Genomic DNA, 16,553 nt, shown 5'->3' with positions numbered 1-16,553 from the left:
CTGAGAGAGTGTAAATGTAAAACTAGTGTCCAAATATGATACTTTGTAGTCACTATATAAGAAAATATTATTTACCCAACATGTTAGATTTCTGTAGGGATACAGATAAACTTATGGAAATGTAAGAACTAAGAACTAAGATATACTTTATGTGTGCTTAAATATTCCATATAGAATCTATTTTACTTTTAAAATATATCATTTTTATGATATAGTTATAAGAAAAAACATGTAGAATATTTTCCCAGCTTTAAAAAATATTTCTTAGAGACACAGCTATTATGTTCTCCATTATCATTACAAATACATACATATAAAATAATTTCCTGTGGATTCATTACTAGGATAATGTTTGTCTTTCTTGAAGAATTAATGTGATTATTTACTGCAACTGTACAGTTCTTTTAAAAAAAATTTCTGCCCTGTCTGGCATACCTCAGTGGATTGAGTGTGGGCTGCGAACCAAAGGGTTGTGGGTTCAATTCCCAGTCAGGGCACATGCCTGGGTTGCAGGCCAGGGCCCCATTGGGGGCCATGTGAGAGGCAACCACACACTGATGTTTCTCTTCCTCTCTTTCTCCCTGCATTCTCCCTCCCTTCCCCTCTCTAAAAATAAATAAATAAAATTTTTAAAAATCTTAAAAAATTTTTTCTTCTCTGTTAGAAACTAAGCTATTTATTTGCTTGGTTGAAGTAATTATTCTTAGCCTTCTCAGAGATTTTCCTAACTTGTATTTTACTAAAAAACATAGGTTGTACTTTTTTATTAAAAAGGAATCTATATAATTATTTAAAAATATATCAATTAAAGAAGTAGAAGCAAAATTAACTTCTGTGTTGGCACTATTAAGTATAACATTCAAGTATAAATCTCCAATGTCACCATAATGGGTATATAATAATTTATTATACAGCTGTACTATAATTTCTCTATTTTTGGACACTTAAAGTGTTTCTAGTGTCTCCTATTTAAAAATTTGCACAGTAAACATAAAAGTTGTTTTTATTTTGGGCAAATTGCTCATTATTTCCACAGGATAGATTTCTAGTGGTACGTTTTCTGGTTCAAACTCTGTCTGCTCTATAAAATATTTTTCACTTTCCACCCCCAACTGCAATGAATAAAAAGATGTCAGTATTCCTGGAACCTAACCTATCATGGGTTTAATAAATCTTTATTTTAAAAAGTTTTCTAGTTTAATTTATGACATTTCTTGAGAACATCTTCAAATTCTTCTAAATGTGGCATAACATAAAGAATTAAACTAGAAAATGGCCATTAGGAGGAGAGGAAAAGAATTAAAGTAATGGGTATGCATGGTATTTCTTGAGTGCACAAAGGTTTTTAAAGTCTTTTAGTTTTATAAACAAAGAATGAAGGCTAGAATACTAAGGGAAGTCTTAGTGAAGTGAACTGGTTCACAATATATCTTGAGCAATGGCTAGGTTAAGAGTTAGGGAAAGGGAAAAGGCCAAGAGATAAAGAGTGAGCATCTGAAAGTGGAGGACCTCTTTTGGACAGCAGTGAGAGAAATTTTTGCTAGCTAGGGTAATGCCAGATTATGAAAGCCCATGCAAGATCCAGTTTGCAGAAATTCACTTTCTTCTGAAATCTGGTATAAAAAAAAGGTCAAAGAAGTCAGTGTAATATATTTTTATGTATGAGATTAACAGGAAACAATGAAAGCTTTAGAAAGATATATCTGGGTTATTGTGTGCCAATCTGAACAAAAGAAGAGAATGGAAAACAGGTTAGCTACCTAGCTTTTGTAAAAATTAACATTCAGAGGGCTTCTAAATGTATCCGAGTTCACAGTAAACAACAGAGGTGGAATTCTAGTTCCAGTCTTTCTGACACCACATGTATGTGTATTACCACAGCACGTAGATTTTACTAGAGACAGAATGATAAAACCAATGGATGTGAAGGTGTCGCAGAAGGTAATTCCTTCCACCTTCAGAAAAAAGTTGATAAATTGTGTTTTGATTATACTAATGAAAAATAAGAGTGAGACATACAAAGTAAAAGATAAACAGACTGAAAGTTTGGAATTGGGAGTCTTCTTGGAGTCACATCAGAAACAGGGAGAGGTTCAGAAGTCTTTGAGTCCTTTAGAAGAGAAAGGTGGGTGTGTGGGGGGAGGGCAGCAGAGGGAGAAGGCAAGTAGATATGAACATGAATGTTTAGAGGAGGGGTGTCAAACTTGTTTTCACTGGGGGCCACCTCAGCCTTGCGGTTGCCTTCAAAGGGCTGAAATAATTTTAAGACTGTATAAATGTAACAACTCCTTAACTGTTAAGGAGTTGAAATTACATTCGGCCCTTTGAAGGCAATGGCGAGGCTGGTGTGGCCCCTGGTGAAAATGAGTTTGACACTCCTGGTTTGGAGAATTGGAAACAAGAGAAGTCTCAGAGAGGATTCCAGGCTAGGAATGAAGATCGGGAGGTGGAGAGTTCAATGATGGAGGGTTCTGTGCTACAAAAGGTGAAAAGGGAAATGAAATTTTCCATATTTCAAGGAGAGGTGTTAGAAAGATCATAATAGCGTTCACTTGTTTAAAAACAAATAAGTCATAAAATCCAAAGGTGGTACTGGGTAAATCCCAGAGGTGACCGACAGGAGACACAGGAAAGTAGTAAGGGAAGGATTGAGATGCCCCGCATGAGGGAACACTGTGACTGCTAGGGCTCTTCTCTCCGTTCAGGTGCAGATTCCAAGAGGAGAAAGTGAACAAGGAAAATCAGGAAGTTTAGTTCCCAGGGAACTTTTGGATTTAAAAAGAATCTCAGTAGGTTGAGTTTGAAACTTTAGGTTGATTTAAAGGAAATAATTTTTAAACTTGGGGGTAGAAGTTACATTAAAATGTGTGATATAAAAATTGTATATGCCTAATTTATAATTAGAAGGAATTCAGACAGGTGATTAGTGAGACACTAAATGCAGTCTGCCTTTCGGCTACTTCACAGAATGAACATAGCAAAGGATGAGAATATTGGGAAGACCAGTTCTTAAATTTTGTCATTCTTCTCAGAGTTTCATGAGCAGTCTTCTAATGTAAGCTCTTCTGAAGAGATAGATGTCAAAGTGGCCCCTCTCTATTTTGCTGAATGGGATGGGAAAGAAGGGAAATCAAGCAATTATTTATTTATCACTTCTCTCTTTTTGAGCACATAGAGCTGATTAAGAAACAGTCTTTGCTTTCAAAGTGTCTGTTTTTAAGAGACTTTACTCAGTTAGCCTCTTAAAGCAAGGATCTTTTAATCTCCCATTTACCAAGCTCCCTCTATAATGCTTTCAACTTAAAATCAATCCCTCTCCTTAAAAAAAGAATTACAAAGAAATAAAATATATTTTTAAATTTCTAGTTTTTATCCTCTTGTCAAACTTTGAGTCTATTCCATTATCACTTCGGTGATGGAGTTCAGAATAATGTGTATTGTGGGTCCATTCTGCATTAGTTATTCTGCTAAGTTATGGTGTTAAAGAAATATGCATATCTGATTCAGCAGTTTTTCTCTTCTGTGACAGTATTTTCAAGGATACCAATGGTTTACAAATCCCAAATCAATGGAGTTTTCTAAGGTTTCCTTTCTCTTTACCCCTATGTCTTTTGACCCCATTGACCAACTCTTCCTCCTTTAAACTTGAACTTTATGTGCTGCACTTCCATTTGTCAGCTTCTCCTCTCTAATTTCCACTAATGTATCTATTACATCTGCAGCCCAGGAAACATAACATTTCAAAGTTCATTTGTTCCTTCTTAGCATGTTGTTCCATCATACTAGTTTTCCCATGTTTTAGTGATCATCATTATCTCACAGACTTTGATTCTAGTTCTTGTTCATTCTCATCAGTAGGTAGCTCTGATGGTTGGGTTCAACCCAGCTACTTCCTCATTCACATGGTGATCAGACTCAGCAGGACCATCTTCCTTGTTTTAAGTTCCTTTTTATTCATGGTCTAAATCCATATCTGTAATGTTCAACCCTTACATAGATTGCAGGCTCACATTTACAAGATGTCCTGCAGTTATTTTAACCTACCTGCTTTCAAAGTTGACCCTCCCAGCTTCCACCTCAAGACTTGCTTTTTCGCAGTTCCGTTAATACCTCTCCCCTGTGCATGCAGGTCAGATCGCTGGATTCCGCTTTGGCTCCATCATCATCTCTTTCCTCTTGTCCAGTCCGTCATCAAGTTAAGACCTTTTCCCCATCAGCTCTTTTTCCTTTTTAAAGTAGGAATCATCATTTTAGATGTCTTTTCTTACATAGTGCCTAGAATACAACCTTGCACAGAGCAAGCACCCAGTAATTATTTGTTAAAAGGAGTGTCTCATTCTTCTTTTTCTCTAACTGCTATTAATACTTGTTCAGAAATGCTGAGGCATAACTGAAGCCAATAAAAGGAGAATCAGAGCAGCATTCCCTTTTTTCCACTCCTAGCTCAAGTGCAACATTTAAGCCACCTGAAATAGAATAGACTGGTTAGAAAAACAAAGTTGTTCTTTGAGCCCCTGTAGAACATAAATTCAGTGAAAATCTGATCAAACCACAACTCTAATTAAGGGTTTTAGCTGCCAAATAATATGTTCTGGTTAAAGCCAAGTTAGTATTATGGAGTGTTTCATGAATAACAGCAAATGCTTTATACTTTGCTGTTGATTTTCTCATGGGAAACTCATGCAAAGGAGAGTGATACCTCCCTGTTGACTTTAACTTTTAGAAATGCAAAGCATGCTGAAATTGTACATAATTCTCTTCTAAAGAAAAGGAAATAGCATTTCAATGGTTTTCCTCAGTGTCTTATTGAGTTATGGTGGGGCACAATTATGTCTGTTAAATTGATTTACCAGATGGAAGGTTACATTTTATATTTAGTTGATTAAGTTGTAGGAGACTGGAATTGCATCTCATACCATAAAGATCATATGTAAAAGCAAAAATATTTTAATTAACTACAGTTTGAAATTGGCTAATTAGAGCTTTAAACTTTCTTCCCCTCCTGTTACTTACATTGCACTAAAATGTGAAATTGTTCTTAGGAATGGGCCTTATCATACATTTATTTGGCTTAATAATTTAATATCTCAAATGGAATCTGTTTTTTAAAAAAGTAAAATGGTCCCACTTGACTGAGTTTTGGAAATTGCTTGCTTATTGTGGCTATTTAATAGATCTTAGCATTTTAGGGTCAAAGTAAATGATCCTTAACTTACACCCTTATGGAACTTAAGCCAAAAAATTTAAAAGAAAACATACATTTTCGTCTTTTTTTCTCCTTTGGATCTTTTTACAAGTTAGCAAATATATTATAATTCCTTTGGCTTTTATAGAAAATTATATATGATAAGGCGGTAAATAGTGAATACAGTAGTACTTTTGCTAATAAGTGATGGGCATATATCATTAATAGTTTTCTTTGGTAACCTACTTTCTTATCTAAAGATAATTCAATAAACATACAGCACAGTAAAACTTGATCTTCTCAGAACCGGAATTTCAGAATATTCGGGTTTGCAAAGCAGCACCAACCTTGGAATTCATTAGACTGTTTCTATGGCTGTGTCATAAATCACCGCAAACTTAGTTGCTTAAAATAACACATGTTTATTCCCTTATGGTACTGGAGGTCAGAAGGCCAAAATGGGTCTCTCCGGGCTGAAATCAAGGTGTCAGCAGGGCTGGGGTACTTTCTGGAGGCTCCAGGGTGATTCCATTTCCTTGTCTGTTCCGCCTTCAGGGGCCTGCCCGCATTCTCTTGCCCGCTCCCTTCCACCCTCCCAACCAGCAGTGGCTGGTTAGTTGAGTCTTTCTCATCTGTATCACTCTACCCCTCTGTCTTAGGCCTCTCTCTTCCATATTTTTAAAGGATCCTTGTGATTATATGTGGCCAATCTGGATAATGTGCAGTAGTATGTTCCGGGAAAGAGAGTGAGTGACTGCTTTTGCATGGCTGTACACTGGGCAAGTCAGGAGAAAGCAAAAGAAACAGGCAAAGCTAGAATGATGTTTGTAGTTTCACGGGAATGAACAGAAAACTTTCAGATAAACATTAGGGACAAAAAAGTTGCAAGTCCATACATTTAGAAAAAAGTCTTAAGGCAGTTAAATTAGACAGTGATTTGCCATATTTAGTGCATGTCATTTCATCCAGTAGTACTTCTGAACTCTTTAAAATCAGGGTAAAGGACATCACTGTCCACGTTTGCAGGCATGAAAATCGAGGCACAGGAACAGTGGATGTTACTGTACCCCAGTCAGTTTATCGAAACTGGAAGATGAATCCAGACATTCACGAATGTAACCAGTGAAGTTCATGCTGAGAACCCAAATAAGTCCAATAAAGGTTAAATTTATGCCGATACCCAGGGAGTTCTCAGGAGACAGATACTCATTTTCTGAATGAGAACCTGTGAGCTGGCCCATCACGTGTCTCTGTCGAACTCGGGGCTGCCCAAGGGAAGCTCTCAGCCGCCAAGGTGGCCCTCACCTGGTCATGGAATCCGTTCACACCTGTGTTTATCCGTGTAGCTCTGAAGTATCTGTTTAGAAAGTATGTTAAAGAGATCTACGCCCACAAATAATACTGTTCGTGGCATTTCCATTTCAAAGGATACATAAAGGATATATCCAATAGAGGGTAAATTAAAACTGTGAAATACATGGTGTACTTTTTTTTTGCGCATAGATAGGAATTAGTTTATTACTAAAAGATTTATAGAATTGAGTAATTCTGAATTTTTATTTAGAAGTATAGAATTTTAGAACTAGAGAGAATTATTGGAAAAGATACAAACATATCTATAAATTCAGACTTCCCCAAAAGAAGTACCTTATTTAAGTTGTAAAATATTACCTCAGAAGTAACACTGCATTATAATCCCATAGGATTCAGGCCAAAAAAACACATTTTAGAGACTAAATTGAAGAAAAATGAAACTTGCTCTTAATTTAGTTTGTTTTTTTGAAGTGATCATTCCAAAGTTTGCTATATTTTTAAAGTGTAGATCTTCCAAATTTATGTTTACTAAGGTAAGCATATACTTTATATTTGAAAAATTAAAACAAATAAAGGAATTAACATATAAATGTATTCTAGACTGCATGGGATATGGATTTCCTTGACTCCCAAACGTGGCAATTTTGATGCTTGCCAGAAAAATGAAATTCCTTCTCCATTCCACGTCTTGCTATACCTCTTGCCATACATTCAACATCAAGAAATTCTTAGAAATTAGAGAATTTGAAGTTCAGCCAATTCTCTTCTCAACATTTGAAACCCAGCCTTTGGTTGTAAGTTTTCTTTCATGCATGGATACATGCAAGCATGCATTTATTCATTCAGCAGCTGTTTATCGACACCCATCCGGAGTGTGTGTAGTCAGCAGCTACTAAGAGTAGACAGAAAATTAACTATTTCATTCGTTGCTCTGTGCTCTATGTGTGGTAAAGGACGTGCAGTGAGACAGTGTGGATTAGAGCCCTATGGCCGTGGTCTGAGGTTAGGAAGTGGTGGTGGCCAGTGTAGGGCTGTGTAAAAATTCAAAACAAAACTTGACTTCATAGTATGAAGTTAAAGTATGAGTTAAAGTATAAATGCAGGAAGTGGCCAATAAAATCTGTATCGCAAGAGGGCTTTTTTATTTAAATGGGAAAGATCTGAGCATGTCTACATGCTGAGGGGAAAGCCAGAAGAGAGAGGAAGTTTGGAGTTTGAAGATACAGATTGAAGAGCCTTTGTTAATATTGCATAATGTGGCTAAATTTTGCTTGTTACATAATATATCTTTGAAGCCTTAACTTCCACTCAGAATCCCTTCCCTACCCTGCCAGCATATTTCATCTCCATTCCTTGAATTTGCCAGCCCCTTCCTCTGGATCACTGGTTCCCTCTACATAGAACTGTACTCTCCCCCACCCACCTTTGTGGGTCTGAGTCCCACCATGCCCCCAGGATCTCCCCTCAAGGCCAGCAAATCTCTATCTTACAGCTGCAGCACTCTGCTTATACCAATCACATGGCATTGACCACAGTCAGCGTGTTACTCATTGTTGCTAGATCTTGAATAGCTGGGTCAAAAAGGTTCTCTACTCAGCATTAACACTGCCCTTCTCTCGGTCATTGATTCATTCATTGACTACGTAACTAATGGGTTTGTTCTATCTACTGGTCCCTGTAAAAGGGCCACATAAATAATGGGAATATGACATGTTCTCACACGTTCCCAGTCTTCATGGAACTTACAACCTTGGCTCTCAATATTGTCATTTAATAGCTCTTGAATGAGTTAAATTAAACAATGGAACCAACACATAGAAAGTTTCTATCTTGATGAAATATCCATCACACATTATAAAACTCTTTCTGAATCATAGTTTTTGATTTAAGTATCTTATCTGTTAAAAATAATAATGAGTACTTTAAATGTCATAAAAATCCTAAGAAAAGAATTAATTCCTCCTCCATTTGTCCTGGTATTTAAGAAAAAAAGCATTGAGTAGCAATACATGCATTCATTCATTCATTCACTAAACTTTTACTGACTCCTGACCAAGCCGCCCGGAGCAGCAGGCGGTCTGGAGACACACTGGGGAGGACACGGGATCCAGCACGGAGCGCCACTCCGAGATTGTGGAAATGGCATGCCAGCCACAGGCCTTTGGGCTTTGGAGCCCCTGCCCTGGCTCCTGAGAGATGTCCATGTGCACCAAGGGAAAATGCCCACCCAGAGGACACCACCGCCCACTCTAGACCACACCCTTGTGACCCAGGATGTCACACTGGGTCCTCAGGCTGCTCTGAGCTGCTTCCCAAGACTCCTCAGTACTCTGCCCTGCATGCCCATTGGTAGTTTTCTCTAATCATAAGAACTTGGTGGTAACTGTCACTTTCCCATATGAGGAACCTAAGAATTAGAATCCCATCTACACTGGTGGAAGGGAATACTCATAAACACACACATAGATTCACACTCGTAGGTGCCACTGTGCTGTCCTTCAAGGCAAAATATTGCAGATGAGCTAAATGTTTAACATTATCGCATGCTGAAATACAATATTGTGCACTCACATGTGCATGCGACATAATGATATGTGGTATATGCACATAGTGTATTTTTAAAAGAATATATAATTGCTCAGGGAAGATTCATAATAAAATTTTAAGTGAAAGACAGTAAATGGAATCATTTTAAAGAATGTATAGTTACCTGGGAAAAGACTAATAATACATTCTTAAGCAAACAGATAGGATATAGTCATAAATATAATGTTCCTCATTTTCAAATACTTTTACATACAGAACACAAAAGAAACATTTTAACAGCGTATACATAAGTTGTCACATTTCTAAAAATGTTGAACGTGTATGAGTTACATAATCAAAAGCAAGCAATAAATGTCATTATAAAGTAAACACTTCAGAAGAACACAATATAAATTGAGTGATGTCAGTAACATTTACCAATACATTTTATGAAAAAGAATAATTCTCTTTTAACAAATGGATGTAATTGGTATATTCTCAATAATAGAATGGATAGATCTCTACAGTAGTATTTCTTAATCAAAAATAATAATACTGTAATATGTCCAGGAAATTGAATCTGTATATTACTAGAAGCTATAATTCCCCCCAAAATTAATTTTGTTCTTCAATATCAAAATGTATAAAATCTGACTTATAACAGTGAGAGTCACATTATCCAAGCCAAGAAAGACCATAAGTTGTGTTAAACTTATTTCATCCTTCTGAATGCTAATTTTGAAAACACATAACCTTTGTTCAGTTATGAACTTTGAAAATTAGAGTAACCTATATCTTTAGATCAATTTGATTAGAGAATTTACTGTCTCCCCAAAGCGTCTTTTCATAACTGTTAGGTTTATATGACTGAACAGTATACACCTGATGTGGATTGCTGCAGTGCTAGCCTAGAACAGAGAAGCGACTTGGACAGTGACTGTACCAGGAAATGTAATCTTTATAAAGGACATTCAGAGGAGAGAGAATGGGGGATAGATTTTGTGTGTTTGGTCCTGAGTGACAGTGTGAGAATATGGCAGCTCCTAAGGCAGCCCCGTGGGTGGGAGTAGCCGGGGAAGTCCGGGAAAGAAAGAGTATGTATACCAGATAAAGTGCCGCATATCCAGTATAGCCGGGAAGAACAGACAATGCCAGACCAGGCAGCTGAGGCTGGGGGCGGCAGCATGAGCTTCCCCGATGATTATAGGGCTAAAGGTGCACTGCAGGTGGAATGGATGAATATTGGAAATACCCATTAATGTAAAGATAGATTAGTTCTTAGTCTTGATTGATATCACTGGTCTTAATAATGTTATTAACCATGACTCCATAGAAGGTTGTTCCTTTTCTCCTTATGGCCATATCCAGTGAGACTGAAGAACTTCTATATAATGCAGTAGGTGGTATTTAATTTTTGTCTAAGTTCTGGTGTAAAGAATATTCATAATTAGGATTAAAACAAAGGCAAACACAGTAAGTAATCATTCTTAGTTGATGGCCATGTATTTACAACATAGGACTAAACAGGGTAGAAATTATAAACAGGAAAGTTAAAAAAGTGAGGGAAATATGTAAAGTCAATTATTAACCAAAAATGTCTTTTAAATAACCAGAGAAAAGATTGGAAAAGGACTACAGTCACTTTTGTTGTTATAGGTAACATTGCGGTAGGCAGAGGGAGCACACCACTTGTAGCCTTCTAACCTTGTTGTCTTTATATTTTAGTTGTTTTATTTTAATATAAGTCCCTTGATCTTACATGCGGGCTGCATTAAACACTCACCTATCCAACATCTATCTATTGAATGACTGGATTTCTGACAGCCAGTGGAGCTAGCCCCTTTGTCCACCCCTCTAGTCTTCCACCGAAGTGCTTGGAAGGCGTTGCTGCCGTGCGGTAATAGATGATGAAATGACTCATGGAGGTGGAGCAGCTCCCCCAGGGCCGCAGTTAGTACATGACAAAGTTAGCATTGACCTCTGAGTCTGGTTTGTTTGTGTGAGAGGCCTCCTTGCTTCCACAGAAGATAGTTTCCATGTCTGTATGTGTGTGCACATGTGTGAAAATGACACTCGCATGCACCAATCTCCGTGAAATGCCTGGGCCTCGTCACTTACTGTGCCTTGGAGTCAGCTATATACTTTACAATTTACTTGCTATTGTTATTCTCGTACCCTGTCACACCTAAGTTAATTAATTCTGCGCCATGGAGCCTGATCAGTATTGGAAGAAAAATTTGAAATAAATTGAGCTTTTGAGGCTTCTTCACGTGTTTTCTGTTTTCTTTTGTTCACTTTTTCTATTATGTAAAAGGAGAAAAAAGTTTTTAGTTCTGTCCTCTATATTAATATTGATTGTTTTATTTAAATAATGACAATTAATTTTTCATGCAAGGTTTCCATCTCAGCCGACCAGTGCATTTAGATGGGTACACACACTGGAAAGCTAGTTTCTGTTTCTGTGATTAATTGAGATGCAGAAAGTGATGGGCATGTGGTAAAAATAGAAACGCAATTAGTGCAGCTGGGCATGAAACACGCTCTAACACAAGCAGAATGCCTCCCGGGTTAGTGGCCTCTTTCTGGGCCCTGGAGGGTTTGCATTCCATTAGTAAGTCACTGGAATGGAAACCTTCGGACTTTAGAGAGGCCAGAACATTAAAAAAAGATGGAATTAACTTTAACTGCAAACTGAGTCAGCACAACCACTCATTAATTCGGCTGCTTGGGTATGTATCATGCTGAGCTTTGGTGTGTGGGCTTCTGAAACGTTAGCAGTGAGTTTATAAAGCGTTGCAAGGACCAACTGATGGTTATCATTCCAACCTTCACCCTCGCCACTGATACTCTAATATCTCCGTGACTCAAAACCAGTGTTGAAATGTAGGCAAAAGTTTTTGCTAAAACCAATAGCTGTGGATCTTTACTTAGAAAAGTTATATATAGCATATGTTAAGAAAATTAATTTATGTTGCACTTTATAGACTATATCAATAACTCTTCATGTTAAGAAGCTATGTCCACAATTGATATACAAAAAAATCACAATGACTCACATATTATCCTTCCAAACTGAGAAAGTACATCTTTCTATGTATCTCTATAGCCAATAGAAGTTGGCTAACTTTGTTTTCTTTAGAAATAACAGTAGTATTATAAATGTTTTAAAATAAATTTCTGAGGGTGAAATGTATTGAAATATTTTGTATTTTCAAGCTACCTGTATCACTCCCTGATTTCTGACAATCTTCCTTTTCTGCCCTTATTCTGTTCCTCATCCTCTGAGAATCCTCTGAGACTCTCTGACAGATATCACCTCCTTTGATCACCCCAGTGTGGCACGATTCTTAATAACTGCCATTCACTGATGGCTTACCCCACAGTTTCTCACACTTGGAAATAAAGGCATTTGGGTCCATAGAATTCCTTGTTGTGAGGGCTGTTCTGGGCATTCCACAAGCTTGTGGAAAGCTTGTGGAGGCTTGTTCTGTAGGATGTTTAGAAAGATTCCTGGCCCTCTGTCCACTAGATTCCGGTAGCAACTCTGCATATGACACTCAAAAATACCTCCAAACCAAACCAAACAAAATGTAACAAAAACTGGACATGGCCAAATGTCCCTTGATGTCAAAATCTTCCCTGGTTGAGAACCTCTAGTTTATCTTCTACTGGACATTATTTCATTTGATTCTATCATAACTTTGCAAAATCTGTAGGACTGTGTTCATCAGAGTCCTGGCAGGAAACAGAACCTACACAGTATGGGTCACAGACTTGTGTGATGCTCAGGGGTGTTGAGGGGCACAGAAAATAGCAACAGCAGGAACCCATTCCCTCTCCCAGGGCTGAAGAAGTAAGGAGAGGAAATTGAGTCCTGCAGTGCTGGAGCCATGGACCAGAGGGCCTCTGGAGGGTGAAGGAGGAAAACAGAAAGCTGTAGCCAGTGATACGACACTGAAGCAGAGAGCTCAGAGGATACCTCAGCCTCACCCTCCTCCTTAATCTTTGGATCACTCGCCAGTCCCAGCAGTAGCTTGAGCCCAAATGAGATCCCACCAGGAGTGGAGTGATGCAGCCCTAGGATGCAGCCTCCATGGGCTCAGAGACAGACAGAAAATAGAATCTGTTGGGAGAAGTAGGGAAAAGAATTATCCCCAATTTTAACATGGGAAACTGTGGTTTACAGATACAGAGTAAGTTGTCCAAGGTCAAGTGCTAATGCATGGGGCAGGCATTTATATGCACATCTATTGATGTGCACTACAAAGATATCCCTCAAGCTAATTTGTGTGAATAAACTGGCTTACTCAGTTGAGACTGTGAATTACTCTAGGTTATTGATTTTAGTGGCTGACAGATGCAAGAGGAGAACCCAGTTCTCATTCCTAATCTGGTGTTCACTTCTCTTCTGTTTTGACCCATGGAAAGAACTTTAAGAGCTGCCTGTCAATCCAGCCCACTCTCAAACAGCAAACGTAGGAATGAAAGCTGTCTGCCAACCTTGAAAGCTTGTGGAAGCCTAGGTTTTGTGTAGAATGTTTCAATGGCATAGGCTGTTTTTCCAAGCTATTGGCACAGTTTTGTCTTGGCTTTTGAAAACTGCTCCAGCCCCTGTAATGGGTTAGGTGAGGGAGGAAGCCTGGAATGAGAACTAGGGGGTTGGGGCCCAGTCCTGGCTTTCATTCCTGGGCAGTAGTAGCAATAATAAAGATTCTACAAACCTTTCCTTTCTGTTTTCATTCACCCAGATCCTCACAGTTACTCTCAGGTATCTAATCAGGTGGTCAGAGCCCTGGAACATAAATAAAGAAGGTGTTAGATGTTCTTGTTTTCCAAATGCAGGGTCAGGCTCAGAAAGCACTAGTGTCTCATGGAAGACCCCACAGCTGGCAAGTGGCGGCATGTGGACTCAGTTCCACACGTTCCCACTGAAAGCGCAGTGCCTTTTCTGTTCCACCCTTCGCAGGGATTAATCAGTTGATTTGCTCCCTCTGGACAGGCAATCTATGGCAGTCTATATGATGAACTCTCATGTTTAATCCATTAGGGTTCATCGAGAAGTCATGCCTAGATCCAACTCTGGGAGCCTGATCTTTGTCCTAGGGATATAAGCAAGGCTACAGCAGATACTGATATAGTTGGGGATTTCTCATTTTTCTCTTTCTAGGTTTTAGATAAATATATTTATTAGTTATAGCTTTTCAGAGACAAAATTGATGTGATTAGGGGAATTTTTAAATAAATATATACAGCCCTGGCTGGCATAGCTCAATGGATTGAGCGCGGGCTGCGAACCAAAGTGTCGCAGGTTCAATTCCCAGTCAGGTCACATGCCTGGGTTGCAGGCCCCGGCCCCCAGCAACCACACATAGATGTTTCTCTCTCTCTCTCTTTCTTCCTCCCTTCCCTCTCTAAAATAAATAAATGAAATCTTTTAAAAAAATAAATATATACAGAGGAAAAAAGTCTAAATACATTCCCATTTTCTGTCTTTAATCCTAGGTGAACTGGATGCTAGTAATTCCGATTTAGACTTCTCCACTAATATAAAGTGGGCTGAACTCCTGGAAGGTCTGCCAGGAACTTTAGTCCTTCCCCCAAACTGTTTACCTTTTTTGCTTGAAAGTGGGAGCCCAGGAAATGATACGTTCCAGGGGCGTAGTCCCTGGGCTTTCTGCTCTGCATCCTAATATCTGCCCTTCCCCCATTTTCTACTTTTACTGTATGTTCAGGACCCCATCTTTTCACTTCATAAAATATTTTCAGGCATAAACTAAGTCTTAGAACGTAAAAAATTAACTTGTTTTATTTTTTGTAACTGCATATTTCCTTCACATTCTTGTTTCACCTGGCCAGCTCCATGAAAGCTGGAATGCAAGTGTTCTCAGCACAAGGAGAAGCTGCAGAGAGGTGGAGTGAGGGGAACAGAGACAGAAACTTAAGTAGAGATATTTGAAGTCTAAAAACACAATAAATAAAGAGATAAATAAAATATCAAGTTCTACTTTTGATACTTTTTGTAGTCAGACAAAATATAAAATTCCTTCAAAGACAGTGTTTTCACCGACCAAAAGTTCTACCTAAATTATAACATTGTGTCTGACACAGAAGATTAGCAATTCTCCAAGGGAAAATTGTTATGATTTTTATGGTGTTCAGACGTAAATAAAGGTGTAGACTACCCGATTCCAGATCCCAGCTTCATCCCATTTTACCTACGTGACCTTGGGCAAGTTACTTACCCTCGCCCTGTGTTTTGGTGCCTCATTGATATATTATAATCGAGGTATAAATAGAGTCCATGCCATATGGAGTTTTTATGGTTACACAAGTTAATATTGACGAAGTGTTTAGAGCAGTAGTGGAAAATAGAAATCATGATATAAATGTTCTTCTTATCAGAAACAACCTTTCCACCACCACCACCATCATCGTCATCATCATTGTCCCTGATTTCTACTACACAGAAATTTAATCCAATGTTTCCATTCTTCTAAATATAATTACTTAGACTCCTAATAAGTAATGACTAATTATAAAGCATCACTATTTAGAATAGTTTAATCAAATAAATATCTATCTATCTATCTATCTATCTATCTATATAATGTGCATTTGTATTTTGGAACATATAACCTAACTCATAACTGTCCTACTCTAAGACTTGGCCACCCCTCCTTTGTGGTTCCTTGTATACTCAGTGTACAGAAAGTTTTATTCAAAGTGATTCTACTTGGTTTGGTGTTATTATGGTGAGTATATTTTCCCAGGATTTCTGGTTAGAAACTTCTGACAAAGAAACATTCCGGAAGTCAGAATTCGACATAAATTACATGCTACCGAGGTGTCTTCTTATTACCAGAAGTCAGGCCAGAGTCTTTAAGATCACATCAGGGTACTGCTTTTGTGGCTATTGAGTTTCACCCTTGAGGAAATTAAACGGACTGACGATGAGGGCATAATAAATCTTACCCTCACCCAAACGTATACAGTGATTAAATTTCCCACTAACGATCCAATGCTGTTAGATAAAATAAGTAGAAAACTTATGTTTTAACTCCTCTTTTCACTTAACATTTAGAGAAGTGTAAAAGCATTTCACACATTTCATAACAATAATTACTCTATTTGTCTGTTTAATTCACTGTCGATGCCTTATTTACATGCTTCGGGTTTTCATTTGAGATAAGGGACCAAGTAAAGGGTGAGCCACTTTTTATACACAAGAGCAACTGGCTCTCTATTTTTAATTTTTATCTATTTTCTTTGTCTCAATCCCCAGCCTCTGAGCCCAACTTGAAGGTGCGGTCCAGGTTAAAACAGAAAGTGGCAGAGAGGAGAAGCAGCCCCTTACTCAGGCGGAAGGATGGAAATGTTGTCACTTCATTCAAGAAGCGAGTGTTTGAGGTGACAGGTAATTGAGGACTGGGCAGATACACACTAAAAAATGCTGGTAGTAGGAATGAAAAAAATTAGTTTAGAATACATATGCCTGTTGCACATTAAAAGTTATTTTGAGGAGGAACCT

General features: G+C 38.0%; 1 protein-coding gene across 1 annotated transcript in view; it reads left to right on the top strand.

Moving 5' to 3' along the window:
- Window positions 1-16,553, top strand: part of HDAC9 (histone deacetylase 9) — an 820,804-nt gene that overhangs the window by 463,613 nt on the left and 340,638 nt on the right. The window contains exon 8 of the mRNA XM_045827591.1: window positions 16,308-16,439. Coding sequence (XP_045683547.1) covers window positions 16,308-16,439 — 132 coding nt within the window. The remainder of the gene's footprint in view (window positions 1-16,307; window positions 16,440-16,553) is intronic.

Source organism: Phyllostomus hastatus, unplaced genomic scaffold (genome assembly GCF_019186645.2).
Source record: "Phyllostomus hastatus isolate PE091 unplaced genomic scaffold, TTU_PhHast_1.1 phas_scaffold_78, whole genome shotgun sequence".
NCBI classification, from domain to species: Eukaryota; Metazoa; Chordata; class Mammalia; order Chiroptera; family Phyllostomidae; genus Phyllostomus; species Phyllostomus hastatus.
Note: the sequence above shows the minus strand (reverse complement) of the source record. Positions and strands in the feature narration are given on the sequence as shown.